At 36.4% G+C, this 18749-nt stretch overlaps 2 protein-coding genes across 3 annotated transcripts in view; both read right to left on the minus strand.

The window, feature by feature from the left end:
* The window catches only part of LOC107662605 (calpain-2 catalytic subunit-like), an 18816-nt gene extending 12263 nt beyond the window's left edge, over window positions 1–6553 (minus strand). The window contains exon 1 of one of the 2 annotated variants that reach the window (XM_016452684.1): window positions 6493–6553. The gene's annotated coding sequence lies outside the window, so the exon portion shown is untranslated. Of the gene's footprint in view, window positions 1–6465 lie in introns of both variants that reach the window. The other variant, XM_016452686.1, reaches the window with a different exon arrangement.
* Window positions 6554–7843: 1290 nt separating this feature from the next.
* Window positions 7844–15502, minus strand: LOC107662628 (calpain-1 catalytic subunit-like). The gene is made up of 12 exons (XM_016452711.1): window positions 15275–15502; window positions 15089–15167; window positions 14726–14868; window positions 14465–14598; window positions 12904–13078; window positions 12245–12316; window positions 11891–11976; window positions 11604–11675; window positions 9439–9599; window positions 8668–8834; window positions 8215–8333; window positions 7844–7871 (listed from the first exon to the last, which is right to left on the minus strand). The coding sequence occupies exons 1-12, from the start codon at window positions 15500–15502 to the stop codon at window positions 7844–7846; spliced, it is 1464 nt and encodes a 487-aa protein (XP_016308197.1).
* Window positions 15503–18749: the final 3247 nt, after the last annotated feature.

The raw sequence follows: 18749 nt of genomic DNA on the forward strand, positions 1-18749 counted from the left end.
GCGTATGACAGAGTATTTCTGTGCCAAATACACTCCTTCGTACAAGTCTCAGAAAGTTTTTTTTTTTCAAGTATGGCCCTGTATGACATCATAATTCCTTGTATGGGCACTTCTCCCGGAAGAAAGCACACACACATCAAACAGAGCGAAAGCAAGAGCACGCCAATCAACGTGCAGTGTTGCCAATTTAGTGACATTTCAGACCCCTTTAGCGACTTTTTTCCAAGAAAGCGCCTAGCGACAAATCTAGTGACTTCTTGGACGAACCTTATTTACTTTCTGAGACTTGCTGGTACACACGAGCGCGAGGTCTTGTAAAAGGCAATACGACGCAATGATATTGTGAATATTCTAATTAGCGTATGACATCATCTAGCGACTTTTCAAGCGGGCTTTAGCTACTTTCCATTGATAGAAGTTGGCAACAGTGTCAACGTGCTTTATTCGGTTTACGGAAGTCGTCGGCAGTGCTGCACAGGACTTGCTTGAGAAGGATTTGTCGTTTTGTTTTTAGACCACAAAATCAAAAATGTCACCAAAGAAGTGTGTTTTTGTTTGTGAGAGGAAGATAACCTTGTCCAGCTTCCCAAAGAACCCAGCGTTAAGGGATCAGTGGATACAGTTTGTTTCTCCGGGGCAGCAATGGAGTTGTGCAAGTGTTTGTTTGTTCCCGGCATTTTGATCACGTATGTTTTATAAACAAATTAAATAAATTTAAGTCAATAAAGTTTTTGTTCCTGTTTTATTTATGTCGTCACAGCTTACAGATGATCACTATGCAAAAGGTGTGTTCGACTTGAAGCGGCACTGCTCAGATAGACTGGTGTTTGACATCAAAGTATCGCGAGTGCGATTCAAAAGCATGCAGAGCCATCTGCTCTCTATAGCTCTCACGGTCCTTTGATGTCATACACTGATCGATCTGTGCAGCGCCGCTTCAAGTTGAACACACCTAATAGCTTCGCGTGCTCGTTACTCTTTAGCTCCGCCCACGGCACGCCTCAAGGAGCTTGACTGTTTTTGGAGAGAAGCGTAAAGCTTTATCTATCTTTTATAAATCTGATAAAACTAAAGACTCTTCGGAGATATGAAGGATGCAATACTACTCTAGGTACTCAAAATTAATATGAGATTGGCAGAAACTGTGTATGTCCCCTTTAAATTACACATTCACTGCGTGATCATCCAAGGAGGAGCAATGTATCTCCACCACAGTTGGCCAAAGGCTTGTCTCTTTCATGTAATTTTCTAAAACCTCTCATCACAATTTCTCTCTGACACAACAAAATCAGAAGTTCACAGAGGTTCTTGATTCCCTAATTCCACATTTGACTTTTCAGCTCAGATGCTCTACCATTTGCATTCCACCTGAACCTAAAAAAGGGGCAAAGCCCAACCCCAGCTGATCGGCAACCTTGGCACTAGTCCAATCGGATATCTAAGTCAATTTCCATACCACAGATTTTTTTTTTTTTTTATTGCATACATCACATCAAATCAAATCAAATCAAATCCCCAACATTGTTCTTCCTCTTTACAATCACCAAATCACATTCAAGGGGTTTTCTCTGACAGCATCTTTAATATATAAAAAACATTATCTAATAAGTTGTCAGTATACTCTGTGCCGGGGGTTCTCAACTCTGGCCCTCGAGGTCCACTTTTCTTGCAGAGTTTAGTTCCAATCCTAATCAAACACACATTAACAAGCTAATCAGGTTCAGGATTACTAGAAAGTTACAGGCAGGTGAGTTTGATCAAGGTTGGAGCTAATCTCTGTAAGAAAATAGATCTCAAGGGCCAGAGCTGAGAACCTCTGCTCTGTACAACAATAATTAATTAGGGTTAGAGTCTCCAACTTAGAAATTATTATCAAAATTAGTAGGCTTTATGTAATAGACTCTAAACTATACTTCAATAGGTTTTATACAGCCACTGAATGACTTGGCAAATTTCGGTCTCCACAATGTGCACAAAAGCTGATCCAAAGACAAACACAAAGCACTTTTGAGTCTCTTATTGTAAGGGAGGGAATCAAAAGGGCTTTGTGTTTGTCTGTTTGAGCTGACTTGAACTACAGCCAGTGAGACATGGGAATATGCCGACATAATAAAAAATAATATATCCTTTAGCAAAATTAACATCTATATTTTAGCAGAATGTATTGACAAATAAACACATGTATATCTTGTGGTAGTAGTTCATCAGAAAGAATCAATGATCTGAAGTTCCAACAAACTGCTTTCTTCAAAATCTTATCAACACATTTTCAAAAATAATAAAGGAGTGTAAATAACGGTATGCATTAAATAGCAACAAATAATATCGTGTTTACACTAAGCATAAATAATGACAGATGATATTAATAGTACAAATAGCATATTACAGTACTTGCAATACTACAATATTACTATAAAAACGTGAGAAATGAAAGAAAAGTGTATGGAGTTAGCTGAAATAGCCTTTGCCAACAAGGTTTGCCTTTTGCACTCAGTGTGAATTCACTGCCTAAAAAAGGTCAAATTAAAGTTCTTGTCTGTTCACCATTTCCCTGAATCTCTTGAGACATGCACCTTAAAACCTAAAACTGAAGACGACATGATCAACACTTTCACATCAGACTTAGTAGAACTGCAGGATTTGTTTCAATTGGGGCTGGAATCAAGAATCTCTTTTTAGTTATTCCATCCTTCTCTTATTGCCAAAATGTCTGATTCTTAGGTTAGGATGGCTGAGATCAAGGTAAGGGGGAAAGGGAGGAGCAATGTATCTCCACCACAGTTGGCCAAAGGCTTGTCTCTTTCATGTAATTTTCTAAAACCTCTCATCACAATTTCTCTCTGACACAACAAAATCAGAAGTTCACAGAGGTTCTTGATTCCCTAATTCCACATTTGACTTTTCAGCTCAGATGCTCTACCATTTGCATTCCACCTGAACCTAAAAAAGGGGCAAAGCCCAACCCCAGCTGATCGGCAACCTTGGCACTAGTCCAATCGGATATCTAAGTCAATTTCCATACCACAGATTTTTTTTTTTTTTTATTGCATACATCACATCAAATCAAATCAAATCAAATCCCCAACATTGTTCTTCCTCTTTACAATCACCAAATCACATTCAAGGGGTTTTCTCTGACAGCATCTTTAATATATAAAAAACATTATCTAATAAGTTGTCAGTATACTCTGTGCCGGGGGTTCTCAACTCTGGCCCTCGAGGTCCACTTTTCTTGCAGAGTTTAGTTCCAATCCTAATCAAACACACATTAACAAGCTAATCAGGTTCAGGATTACTAGAAAGTTACAGGCAGGTGAGTTTGATCAAGGTTGGAGCTAATCTCTGTAAGAAAATAGATCTCAAGGGCCAGAGCTGAGAACCTCTGCTCTGTACAACAATAATTAATTAGGGTTAGAGTCTCCAACTTAGAAATTATTATCAAAATTAGTAGGCTTTATGTAATAGACTCTAAACTATACTTCAATAGGTTTTATACAGCCACTGAATGACTTGGCAAATTTCGGTCTCCACAATGTGCACAAAAGCTGATCCAAAGACAAACACAAAGCACTTTTGAGTCTCTTATTGTAAGGGAGGGAATCAAAAGGGCTTTGTGTTTGTCTGTTTGAGCTGACTTGAACTACAGCCAGTGAGACATGGGAATATGCCGACATAATAAAAAATAATATATCCTTTAGCAAAATTAACATCTATATTTTAGCAGAATGTATTGACAAATAAACACATGTATATCTTGTGGTAGTAGTTCATCAGAAAGAATCAATGATCTGAAGTTCCAACAAACTGCTTTCTTCAAAATCTTATCAACACATTTTCAAAAATAATAAAGGAGTGTAAATAACGGTATGCATTAAATAGCAACAAATAATATCGTGTTTACACTAAGCATAAATAATGACAGATGATATTAATAGTACAAATAGCATATTACAGTACTTGCAATACTACAATATTACTATAAAAACGTGAGAAATGAAAGAAAAGTGTATGGAGTTAGCTGAAATAGCCTTTGCCAACAAGGTTTGCCTTTTGCACTCAGTGTGAATTCACTGCCTAAAAAAGGTCAAATTAAAGTTCTTGTCTGTTCACCATTTCCCTGAATCTCTTGAGACATGCACCTTGACCTAAAACTGAAGACGACATGATCAACACTTTCACATCACACTTAGTAGAACTGCAGGATTTGTTTCAATTGGGGCTGGAATCAAGAATCTCTTTTTAGTTATTCCATCCTTCTCTTAATGCCAAAATGTCTGATTCTTAGGTTAGGATGGCTGAGATCAAGGTAAGGGGGAAAGAGTTGGAGACAAGAAGTTTGGGAACCAAAATGAGCTATTTATCTTCCTCAGATGATGCATATACCCTAATCAAATACTTAATTGACTGACACTTCCTTTCTTCCTGAAAAAAAAAATGTATCACAGTTTCCCCAAAAATACCAAGCAGCACAACTGTTTTCATTGATAATAATAAGAAAATCACTGCAAGTTTGCTTAATTCATAATCTTTATCTAAAAGTAACATGGCAGCAGGCTGGTTATTGCGGTGCCCCAGGAGTCAGGACACACCATTTCACAGACGTGGAAACTTCTGGTTAAGCACTGTGTAACCAGGGAAGGCGTTCTATTTGAAAATATTTGTGAAGCCTTGCATGGTGGCCCCCCTTGGCATGGTGCCTCTGGGCACATGCCCAAATGCCAATGTGATTAATCTGGCATGCCTTTAGAAAGCCCACTGATGTTGAGGGACTTCTCTGATAAAAATGATGTTACAGTGTGCCAAACAGAATATTAAAAAAGTAACAAATAAAGAGACCTTGAGGTTGTGTGGCCTGTGTTTTACCAAAAAACAAAATCATGTAAGTTATTAGTGCCTGTACTATCACTATTACACAGCATTAGCTTGTTCTCTGTAGTCCTTGAGAAAAAATGCAAATTCCCTGACAGTGCACTGAGCTCCTGTACTCATGCATGGCTGAGTAAAGGGCATTTTCTTAAGACATTTAAATGTAGACCTTTCAGGGGTGCAACTCTGGCTATATAGAGTGTTGGGCGGTGATTGATAAAACACATCTATGATGCACAACTAGTGTTCCATGGTTCATTTAAAATCAATGATAAATATAACACGTATATGCCAAATGGTACACTCTAAAAAATGCTGGGTTGTTTCAACCCGACTTTGGGTCAAATATGGACTAACCCAACTTTTGGGTTAAAAATTTAATGTAAAAATTTAATTTGACAGTTACTTTGAACAGACGTGAAAATACGGAACACACGACATGATCGCTGACAGAAATTGAGTGAAATGAGTAAAACAAAAGAGGTAGTTTAAAAGGTGATGGGGCAGCATCTCCCGGGAATTGCGCCATATATTATAAGTACACTGTAAAAAATTACCGTGAATTTAACCGTTTTTGGAAGTGAAAAAGACCATATAATTTACGGTGAATAACCGTAAATTGACATTCCCAGAATTCCCTGCGTTACATTTCAAATATGATGTTTTTTTGTTGAAATAACTATGTTTCTTCTTAGTTTTTTCTTATCAGTTTTGTATATTAGGGTTGTGTGTTACACCTAATGTTGTTAAATTAATGTTTATTGCATTATTTCAGTTTTATGTGTGTTACCATGATGGTGTTTAGCGTTTGTGTGAATGACACTGTGCACCTTCTATATATGTTATTATTTAAAAGCTGCTTGTGATGGGCTTTGGTTCATCATGTGACTTTCTCATCACCACCTGCTTTTGGTGGTTATCAGTTTATTACAAAGGTACAAACCAGATTTCAGTACTTCAATAGGTTGGTATATTAACATTATATCAGTTAATGAAATTATGGTATTTAACTGTAAATTTAAGTTAAAACCGTAAAACCTAAAACGTTGCTACCGTATTTTTTACGGTAAAATTCTGGCAACCACAGCTGCCGGTTTTTTACCGTAAATTTTACGGAATTTTTTTTACAGTGTATCTAGGTATATGCTAAAGGTATTACTTGGACTTGTGTTGACAAATTAATCTTTTGTAAAACTTTAGATGTACACTCCTGCATTGAAATAAAACATGTCGGTTCTGCACAAATCACAGAAATAATGTTTTGTATCAAAACAGTGAATTATACAAATAGGTGACAAATTTGTAGCATGATAATAGACTATTTACCTACTCTATAATCAAGGAATTTGATTATCAAACGTAAAAATATTCTTGTTTGTTGTTGTTTAAGGTTCAAACTCCACTTAGCTCAAAAACCCAATGGGAAAAACTAAATGGGCATGACGCGACAACACTAAACGGAAAAAAAAATACACCGCTCGTTATGTTCAACTCCGAAAATTCATAAAGCTAACGACAATAAAACACATTGACATTCTAGAATTAAAACACTCCCGCAACTAATACTGAAACGTTCACTTTATATGTCTCAATACTTACTCTCTTCCGCAGCGCTGTAAAACATACCTGTCTTTGAGGACCGGGGGAGCGCTGACTGACCGGCTGAGAGCGGAGCGGACCGGACTGCACCAGGCGCAGGACGGGTCAGTTCATTTGGATGGTGATTACGACGAGAATGACGTCACTAAAAAGCAACACTTCTAAATATTATTACGTATCAAAAACACAGATTTTTTGGAGAGGAGGGTGATGAAATAATTTACTAAAAATAGATAAAAAGAAAGAAAATAATGCAACACAAAACAAAACATTTATTGTATACATGTTATAAGCTCATAAACCATACAAAAAATAAAAACTAGTTGATATATGTCGTCTTTTCATTTGCTCTGTACAGCCTACTTTAGATGGATAACTGCCTAACTAGCTATTTTTTGCTAATTATACAAAATTATGCACTCATCACCAGGTTTTTGAGGCACAGGTATTTTTCAGTTGAGTGCCGTTAAAACAGATTCCATTTCCGTGTGTTTGGATATGATTTGGACGATATTGCATGTTGTGCTTCTTCCACATAAGAAAATGTAATAAAATGGAGAAGACCACTGTCTTGACTCAACACAAATGAGGAGGAATTTGATGATGCAGGTGAAATACTAGCTGTGTCCAGGTCCAGGAAGGATATGCAGGATAAAAGCGCTCAGTCCTGGCATTTATTGAAACAGGACCATCACTAATAGAGTGAGTGGGACCCACTGCGACCTATTTTTAAATAGTGCATTTTCCTGACTTTTTATAGGCTATATAAATAAATAAATAAAAATAAAACTTTAAACTTGTTTAGTTTGTGTTACATGTAAGAAACAGTTTTTTGTCTAGAGCTCTCTCCCTTATAGGGAAGTCCAAAGTGTCAACAGTGCTTAATTAATTAGTTGCCTGTATTCTTTCTTTTCTCTGCAAAAAGTGTATAATCTATTCTTACGAAGTATGCATGTAAACATACCCTTAGGTATCAATAGGCTATATGATTTTGTTTGACCTTGATGTGGTATGTTAGAAATGTTAAAATAGATGAATACGAATAAATAAAACGACATAAAATTAATATATTTATTGCCAAGTAATAGTACACCAAATAACAAATCAGTTTCTGAGGAAAATGTAGCTATACAGTAAATCAACCACCAAACATAGAATACATTAGATTTAGTTCGAGAGCTGTCAACAGTATTCACAAATAGAGATAATACAAACTGATTTCTTTGGAGGAAAAAGAATAACAGGATAAAACTAAATACTCATTCTGAACTGAGCATGAAAGAACTAAGGAAAAGCTATAAAATAAAAGGCAAAAGTTGACTTATTTCTCCAAGAAGCCATTTTGTGTGAAAGGCTTCACTTACATCAGCGATCATTTTCATTGTCCTGCAGCCTCTTCAATGTATCTGATGGAAAGAGAAGAACTTTAGATGACAGAAGCTAACAGACAAACCTCAGAATATGAATTACTGAATACTGTACATATATTTATAAATTATTAAAATAAGCCGTTAACAGGATATTTTAGTGTACCCATAAAAAATAATGCCATTTGGCGACTATGCTGAGCTTGAATGATGAACTTTGACTATCCACAGAGCTGTCTAGCTAAGCTTAATGACCAGTGTGAAATTAACAGCAATCTTTTGCCTTCACCACAACTTACTCAAAGTGTGTCTCATGCTTTGAGAAAATAGGATGAAGGAGGCAGTTTCACCAGGTTTCTCTGTGCACGGTACAATCAGATACTCTCCTGGCTCCAGCCAGAAGAATCCCATCACCTCTCTCAAGTTTCGGAAAGACTTCATTTCCACAGGTCTTTTGTCATTGAAGAACTCAGCTGAGAACTTCCTACTCTCACCTCTCACCTAAAGAAGAATTAGATGAGTCAATATTGTACTGTCAATATCTGACTATAGTATTTGTGAGTTTACTTATAATGGTATCTGTAGAAGTACAAAAAAGTTTGATAGAATAGCATCTAGAAAAGTATTATTTCTCCTTTTACTTCTCATTCACTTATACATTTTAGGAATATATTGCCGTTTTCTCAACTAATTTATAGCAGACAAATTACGAGCATATCAAACACAATAAATACAAACAAGTAAAACAAGTTATAGATGTTGAAAAAAAGTGTTACAACACTCCTCATTCTCTCTGAAATGCAAAACCTGCAGAACTACATCTGTCAATACTGACCTTAAAAACATAGAATCCAATCATGAAGTTATTTTGGCTACTTCTGTTTCTCTTCTCATGATTCTGCATGAGAGACACGAGTATGTTTTCAGCACCCTCCTCATGAGTACAGTCCTCACTAAGCTCCTCAATCCTCACCCGAAACTGAGGGTTTTTCCAGAAAGTCTCTAAAACACAGCAAAAGTGTTAGACTTCTGCATAAGTCTTTTAGAAATCAAACCCAGGTGGGATGTTAAAGGTGCAGTAAGCGATTTCTGAGAAACGCTGTTGAAAGTGGATCGGACCGAGCACCAAAACACACTTGTAGCCAATCACCAGTAAGGGGCGTGTCCAGTAGTGATGGGGGAGGTGCCTGTGTTGAATAGCATGTTCAGACATTTGGGGGCGGAGGCAAGATAGGGGTGTGATTCTTTTGGGTAGGGGCGTGTTTGTTTTGGTGATTTCAAATATCAACAGCATTTCTCAGAAATCGCTTACTGCACCTTTAACAATAATCATCTGCATTCTTTGTATGGTGGAAATGTATGCTCAGTAAGAGGGCCTTTGGAAGTTAGAAGGTCACAGATGAAATCAACTTTAAAGTCTATAAAGTGGGGAAAGTTCTTATTTCGTTATATCTGACTTTCTATACTTCCCCATTGTTTTTATAAGGAGTGTCATTATTGAAACCACTATTTATATATCTCTTTCATTTATAACATATAGAAGCCTATATATTACTAGATATAAATATAAATACTATATCAAAAAACTTATATTATACACATGTACCCATATTGTCCATGGAACCACCAGCTGTAGTCCCAGCAATCCATTGGCCAAAATTGCGTTGTGACTTCCAGTGGCATCCAGAGGATCTGTCCAGAAAATCAGGACAGAGACAGCAGATATCCAGGCTTTCGAAGTTTCTGGTAAAATCTTTCATTGACATCCTGCAGTATAGATAAGTTTTCCTAAGTAAAAGTGATTCCAAAATGTGATTCGTGCTTTGTATATAGAGAGTCATATATTACAACATTAATGCTGACCAGAACTCCCCATTTTCAAGTTTTTCACGGCACTTGAGGTCCTCCTTACTCACTGTGTTCCACAAAGCTGATCTGAAAACATTATGTACATTATACCCACAATATATTTGATGTGTCATACCAGCATCACACCAGCCCTGTTATATCATACAGCAAATGCAAACAAAATAATATTTCATATTTGAGGTCATCGGACAAAGAGATTAGGTGATTATTTAAGATGCACATATTCTGATGCAATGAAGAACTTGTGAAACTGTTACTCATTTCATAAAAGCAACACTTACTCGTCACTCCAGTCTCCTTTCCACTCTGTATTTCCCCATGGGTTTAACACTCTCACCAGATGAACTGGATTTCCTTCACTCATCACCTGTTCAACAAAACCAACAGTGGTTCTGTCAGTTTCAAACATTTTTTTTTAAGACAAAATACAGAAAATTTAGAGGGGGCATAAATGTACAAAATAAAAACGTATAAAAGTACATAGGCATGGAAAAATTAAATGCATTTGATAATGAGCCAAAAAAAAAAAACATAAAGAAAGTGCAGTGCCTAAAAAGAAGTCTGAAATTAATATTTCTCACTGCTCTTTAAGGTATTTGGTTTCTTTCTAGCAAGGAGACTTCATGGTCTTACCTTGGAAACACCTGTCACAGTGTAAGCATGACCCCCAACTATGCCATTGGATGACACAGCTTCACGTGTTCCCTTATTTATATAATCAAAAACAAACAAGAATACACATATCAATAATGTATATAATGTTAACATTATATATCAGTACACAGCAGATCAATGCTTATTTGTGAATAAAACCCTTAAATTAAATCGGTTTTGATTGTGTCTCTTCAGAGGACTTGGGTTAAACTGCTCAATTCATATTAATTACTTTTGCAATGCCTTCTTTTTTTTACCTTTTAAAGCATGAAAATTTTGGTTGCATTGGTTTAAATGGAAGGACAAAAGTGAAATATTGTCATTTGTGTTTTGAAGAATGGAAGTCTTATATTTTTGAATGACTCGAGGGTGAATAAATGATGAAAGATTTCTTTTATTTATTTTTTTTACTGTTACAGCATCTCTGGTCCTGGAAACTGACTGGTCGAGCAATGTTCAATGCCAACAGCACTAGGACTTTTCACTGTTTGTAAAACTCCACCTGTCTGAATCGGTCCATGACTCTCAGTCCTTAGAAACACTTCTGTAAATCCTTAGTACATATATTTCTATATCAATGGTTTATGCCAACAGCATTTGTCAATGAAGCATTGAATCCAGGTTTGTGTGAGTCTTACCCCATGATAAGAAGCACAGCCCATGAGGGTATCAACAGCATTTCTCAGAAATCGCTTACTGCACCTTTAACAATAATCATCTGCATTCTTTGTATGGTGGAAATGTATGCTCAGTAAGAGGGCCTTTGGAAGTTAGAAGGTCACAGATGAAATCAACTTTAAAGTCTATAAAGTGGGGAAAGTTCTTATTTCGTTATATCTGACTTTCTATACTTCCCCATTGTTTTTATAAGGAGTGTCATTATTGAAACCACTATTTATATATCTCTTTCATTTATAACATATAGAAGCCTATATATTACTAGATATAAATATAAATACTATATCAAAAAACTTATATTATACACATGTACCCATATTGTCCATGGAACCACCAGCTGTAGTCCCAGCAATCCATTGGCCCCAATTGCGTTGTGACTTCCAGTGGCATCCAGAGGATCTGTCCAGAAAATCAGGACAGAGACAGCAGATATCCAGGCTTTCGAAGTTTCTGGTAAAATCTTTCATTGACATCCTGCAGTATAGATAAGTTTTCCTAAGTAAAAGTGATTCCAAAATGTGATTCGTGCTTTGTATATAGAGAGTCATATATTACAACATTAATGCTGACCAGAACTCCCCATTTTCAAGTTTTTCACGGCACTTGAGGTCCTCCTTACTCACTGTGTTCCACAAAGCTGATCTGAAAACATTATGTACATTATACCCACAATATATTTGATGTGTCATACCAGCATCACACCAGCCCTGTTATATCATACAGCAAATGCAAACAAAATAATATTTCATATTTGAGGTCATCGGACAAAGAGATTAGGTGATTATTTAAGATGCACATATTCTGATGCAATGAAGAACTTGTGAAACTGTTACTCATTTCATAAAAGCAACACTTACTCGTCACTCCAGTCTCCTTTCCACTCTGTATTTCCCCATGGGTTTAACACTCTCACCAGATGAACTGGATTTCCTTCACTCATCACCTGTTCAACAAAACCAACAGTGGTTCTGTCAGTTTCAAACATTTTTTTTTAAGACAAAATACAGAAAATTTAGAGGGGGCATAAATGTACAAAATAAAAACGTATAAAAGTACATAGGCATGGAAAAATTAAATGCATTTGATAATGAGCCAAAAAAAAAAAAAACATAAAGAAAGTGCAGTGCCTAAAAAGAAGTCTGAAATTAATATTTCTCACTGCTCTTTAAGGTATTTGGTTTCTTTCTAGCAAGGAGACTTCATGGTCTTACCTTGGAAACACCTGTCACAGTGTAAGCATGACCCCCAACTATGCCATTGGATGACACAGCTTCACGTGTTCCCTTATTTATATAATCAAAAACAAACAAGAATACACATATCAATAATGTATATAATGTTAACATTATATATCAGTACACAGCAGATCAATGTTTATTTGTGAATAAAACCCTTAAATTAAATCGGTTTTGATTGTGTCTCTTCAGAGGACTTGGGTTAAACTGCTCAATTCATATTAATTACTTTTGCAATGCCTTCTTTTTTTTACCTTTTAAAGCATGAAAATTTTGGTTGCATTGGTTTAAATGGAAGGACAAAAGTGAAATATTGTCATTTGTGTTTTGAAGAATGGAAGTCTTATATTTTTGAATGACTCGAGGGTGAATAAATGATGAAAGATTTATTTTATTTTATTTTTTTACTGTTACAGCATCTCTGGTCCTGGAAACTGACTGGTCGAGCAATGTTCAATGCCAACAGCACTAGGACTTTTCACTGTTTGTAAAACTCCACCTGTCTGAATCGGTCCATGACTCTCAGTCCTTAGAAACACTTCTGTAAATCCTTAGTACATATATTTCTATATCAATGGTTTATGCCAACAGCATTTGTCAATGAAGCATTGAATCCAGGTTTGTGTGAGTCTTACCCCATGATAAGAAGCACAGCCCATGAGGGTTTGGGACTTGGCTGCACGATCCATAATGTCCCACAGATAAGCAGGAGCTTCATTCAACACAAACTCCATGTGCACCCCACCAGTGAAGTCTATCAGGGCCTCAGACATGAATCCGCCATCTAGGTCTGAATAAGATCCACACACCCTGCAAAGCCAGAACTTTATGGTGCAGTCTAAATGCTACAATGTCACAGACATGATGTAATGTAGTGAATATGAAGTAATGTGCCCTGACAATGTTTATAGATGTAACTTGACACTTTCCTCCTCACAACAACATACAAATCTATTAAGATTGACAAATCAAAGGTAAGATCATGCATATGTTTCACACATCTATATTCTAGAGACCATGGGCGTCGGAACCATTGTATGTGGGTGGGACAAGGCCCACCAACTTTTTAAGACCAATGAACTTGGACTCACTCACTTTTTTATCATCTCTAATTCAGCGCATATGTCTGTTCAATTTTCAAATCCATTCCACTTGAGGAATGCCCTAATAAATTAAACTAGCTACAGCCTTGACTTCCACACTGCTGCTTCCTCAAATCCATTCAACTTGGCTCATACGAGTTTAGGTCCATATAAACTAAACTCCATTCTGTGTTTTCACTACTCGTACCTTCTGCACTCCCACGACACAGCAAGGTAGACAAAGCATCTTAGCATATCTGCCGCTCAAGTGGGTCTGGCTGTGTGCTCACATACAGTCACTAAACAAGCTGCTATTTAAGTGAATGTTCGTCATTTTTTCACCTGGTGCTTTAAAAGGCATCATGTAGTCTTTGTTGCAGCATTGAATTACAGTTACACTTAAACTATGTTGCTATAACACTAACAGTTATCTGACATTTTTGCTAGGTTGTTTGTTCAAAACAACTTTCTAGACTTTTGTTGCTGTGTTAAAGGTGGGGTAAGTGATTTCTGGTAGCCAATGTTGATATTTACCCAGACAACGAGTAGTTCTGTGAAACAAATCAAAACCAATGTTACACTGTGTCTACACCGGACACGAGCGGCGCGGCGTGACAAAATACTATAGAACTCATAATAATAAGTGATGAGGTGCAGCGCGACACGACACGACAAATCCCCGACAGAAAACTGCTGCTGCGTTCGATTTATGACGTGTTGACACAAATTTCAAATGATTTTCAACGGTTGCTTTTTTGCGTCCAGTGTAGACAGACTTTAGCTGTTTAGCTGTTACGGAACGACAACTGTCACGTCCGGTGTAGATCTAAAGCGTTTTTGAAAAAATACATACCCCACCTTTAATATTTGGGAAGCCTTGCCAGGTATATGGTAACCGTTTTAGGTTATTAAATCAATTGTTTAATTAAAAGGTACCAGAATACAGAAAATGGCATCTACTCCAGTAAAAGTTTTTAGGGGGATGACCCACCCAAATTTTTTTTCTTTTTTGTTTCGGACGCCCATGCTAGTCTCTAGCATTATTGTTTCTTGTCTCAAGAAACAATAAGTAAATTCATTCCATCTTTACTTCAAAGCATCTACTGGCACCTACTTTGCATACGCTTTCTCCAGTAAGGCAGGCCAAAACTCATTAGATGTTTTTGAACCCACAAAAATGAGCTTGTCATCATTTGTTGGAAGCAGATCATCAATGACAACATCAATCCATTTCCCAAACCGCCAGAACTATAACATAAATTGCACAAAGACAATAAAGAAAAAGGGTAAGGGTTAAAAAGAGGAATTGTGTTTAATCATCAAATTCATTCAAAGATTCATAAACATTCAAATATCAGATAGGTATTAAACTCACCCTGAAGTGAAATATCCCTGAATAATTGTTGCTGAATGTCTGACCAGCTGGAATGACTTGGTTTATGACATCTTTTGTCATAAATGATGTCTCCTTATCTTTCGAGGTTAAAGCCCCAATTGAAGCCAAAAACCAGCAGTTTCCTAAACACAAATACAAACTTGAGGATCTTGACTAATGCATATATGCAGTTTAAGAAACAAAATCTAACATTATACTGTATGTGATTATTTATGCATGCTTTTATCATATTGTTTATATATGGTTATTTTAGTTGTTGTGTGATGCTGCTTTGAAAGTGAGATGAGGACGACTACATGTTAAGGCCCATGTCAAACTTCATTCAAGTAAACCCAAACTTACCTAATTTGGACCCTTGTTCGTAATCAAACCTGGACATTCCATCAACAGTGAAGAAAGGTTTACCAGGTGACACTAATTCCTGTTTCGAAAGAATAATCAAAGTGCTCTTTCAACACCTTAAAACAAGGATATAAAGAGAAAGACACATAATTTATTATTGTTTATTTAATATTATTGTTTACACACTGCTGGTCTCTTCCATATGACATTTTTATAGTCCAGATCAGCTTCTTTATTTAGAGTGCCAATAGAGCTGCTGTTTGGAGGGAACAACTCATCTGTGTACAGCTCATTTCTTCTGAGAGATTTCTGAAGCAGCTTCTGATAGTCCTGACCCAGGAACCTAACAGGATTGGTAGGAGAACCCTCATTATGTTCAGTTGTCCTGTCGTGGTGCACATGAGGAGGAGGCATTTTTCACTCAGAGAAGCCTGTCGTCTGAAGACAACCTAATGCAAACAGAGAAAGTCTCACATTTTGTATTTAAAAAGTTAAAGTTGTTTGTTTGAATTGAGCTGTGACCTTCTACTTTCATATTATCCTATCCCTGTTCCTGTCTGAATGCAAGTATCAGTACAATAAAACCAAAGTTAAAACTAAAAGATAGTTACAACTATGTTTTAAAGCTTTTCTAGTGTTCTTCAATTGGTAATCATGTTTTAACAAAATATCTATGCAGAATTAATTTTAAAAATTGATTAATTAAAATGAATAAATTAAAAGGATAAAAGGAAGATATAGCTCACAGCTGCAAGGATCTCGTTGGTCAGGAAGTTACTGTAAAAGACTGCATTTTTATACTCCACACCTGTGGAATATTGTTTTCTTTTCTTTTCTTTTTTTGGTCATACATCCCACCCCTTACTTTGTGTAGAGATTGTTTTTCTGCCATTCAGGCGACTTCAATGTCAGTGTCTAAAGAAACTTCAAATGTCTCACACCTACAGTATATGTGATGTCATGGTCCAGAATTACAACATTCCAAACGCGATCTCATATAACAATCTTACATTTTTACCCAAAAGCATCATGGTTATAATAGATTGTGAGCTGTTACATAACAAAAGCTGCATAGGCACTACATGCTGACTTTAAAATTGAGACATTCACGAGTTCACACGTACATGAAATCAGATATAATGAAGTATGCTTATTCGGGGGGGGGGGCTCCGAGCTCAGAATTTTGTACCGAACCCAGAGTACTCCTCCCTTTTTTACTGGGATAGGAACCAGACACCAGACAACCAGAAGTGAGGCGATGGGGTGGCGGAGGGGTGCTGTGAAGCTGTCACGGGACAGAGGTGAGGGACAACTATATAGCCTATACCAGCCTTCTCTTGCGCTGATTGGGACGCGGGAAGTAGGGGTGCTGGGGGGACTGCAGCACCCCCTGTTTTCACATGGTTGCAGATGCAAAGCTACATTTGTTCATTTAAATTTATTCCGTTTTAGTATTTAATAATTTATTTGTAATAATCTCTGAAATGTAAATTGTAAGTGGGCTATAATAATAAACCCATGTTTATCTTTATAAACATGATTAATTTTTTTTTCATAATCAGATTTTTTTAAATGCCCATCCCAGCAAAAACTTTCCAAAATCGGCATCCACAACACCAGCCCCAGCACGAGCACCGACGTAAGCGAACCAGCTCCAGTACGAGCACAGAGACGAGCAACGGTACCAGACCCAGCACGAGCACGGAGACAAGCCTAGCGGACCCAGCCCAACCCCCGAGATTGATCAGCTACTATCAATAATTTCACAAATGTGATATGCAGTCAAATTTCCCAGTGTTTATGCCACTTAAACGAGTGTTCATATCGACGCGCTTGTAACGTTAGTGCTTTGTGGAGTTGTCAAATGAGGTGTCAAATTTCACAGTATTTTCACCTCCTAAATTACTACACTACTTGTGCAGTCACGATTTTATAATTTTACAATTTACTCAGGCCGATGACTTTTTTTTTTGTATGACATTAAAATAATGAAAAATATAATGAATTACAATTCTGTAGAGAACAGTGCGCTATTGCAGACTTGTATACTGAAGTTTTAATTGCATTATTGTAATAGCTATAGTCAGTCGTGAACTAAAGTGGGCCGCTCTAAGGCATGAAACTCCAGGGCTGAAAATGACTCCCACTCCGGCCCTGTTATCAGGTTTTCTTATGGAATAGTGAAAAATATCAGTCTATTTGTATTCTGTATACAAACCATTCATGAATCACATTCCTCCATATCATATCTGTAGAAGATGCACTGGAACCATCATCAAAAAATAGGCAGAATAGTCCTGCTAGATATAAAATGGGGATTTTATATCTAGCAGTATTCTGCCTCTCACTTTAAAACCCTCCAAAAAATACTTACAAAACGGTGAGATTCACAATCTACAGTATAGTTTAAATCTGCAAATTTAGAGATTTTGAAACATATATTATAACTTTTTCCAGGACTGATTAATGTTCACAAGCAAAGGTAAACGTAACGGCACCTGAAGGAATAGCACAACCAGCCAGCCACTTATCGAATATTTCATTGTTTGTGACAGGTCAAAACAACACAGCCAACAGACCTTAGTCAGTAGAGCTATATTAAATTTTTGTCAGATATGAAAACGAAGCGGTGAGGTATAAAAGTACAGTGTGTTCAATGTTTTGTTTGAATTTACAAAATAACAATTTAAAATGTATTAAAATAACCAGATTATTTGCATATTTAGAGTTGAAAATATTACTAATTAAAAAAAAAAAGATAAGTAAAATCTTTCAAATGCTAAGGTGGCCAGGCCCCCTAGATCCCCCACAAGCTACGCTCATGGTTCCAGGGGCACCTCGAAAGGACCATAAAGGCACTTTACCATTGGTGATTAAAGGGGCAGGGTCTCGAACACATGGAATTAGTGAATAATAGCCCATTGAATTACAAATTTTGATGAGAAATCTTATTCCATCTTACAGTAAATGTACACTAAAAGTGCCAAATTTATAAGCTAAAGACAAAGTAAAGTCATACAACTATTGATACAATACAAACAATTTTAATTAAAGTGTTTTTAAAATCAATAGTTTTATCAACAGTGCATCTAAAATCAATAGTTTATCTAAAAATAGAGTATAGTACTTAATTATACATTAGAAATGTTCACAAGACAGCTGAATATCTTCTCTTCTGTGGATGTTATCAATGTGGCTGATATCAGACAAACAATGGTCCCAAACTGACACCAAAATACCTTTTCCTGGCATGACAATGTTTCAAAGCCCTGCAGGAGCCGATTAGATGAAAATGACTGCGTATGGATAGATCTCTCCATATAGACCCACATGTGGCCTAAAGGCCCCTTATTTGATGTTGTGTTGAGAAATATTCTTACTTTAAAATCTTGCTGACAATTAAAATAATAATAATAACGAAATATATGTATGTGTGTGTGTGTGTGCATGTATGTGTGTGTATATATATATATATATATACATATATACATACATACATAGTACATACATATAAGTATCTAAACTAGCATTAAAATAACATCTGCTTGAATATGCGTTTCTTTACAGCAACAGTGACTCCAAGTGTTTACAATGAGAAATACATACATTAAATGCATAATTTTTTCAAACAGTTAAAACAGACAGAATTTTTGCAATTACT

This window comes from Sinocyclocheilus anshuiensis, unplaced genomic scaffold (genome assembly GCF_001515605.1).
Source record: "Sinocyclocheilus anshuiensis isolate Anshui unplaced genomic scaffold, SAMN03320099.WGS_v1.1 scaffold715, whole genome shotgun sequence".
Lineage (NCBI taxonomy): Eukaryota > Metazoa > Chordata > Actinopteri > Cypriniformes > Cyprinidae > Sinocyclocheilus > Sinocyclocheilus anshuiensis.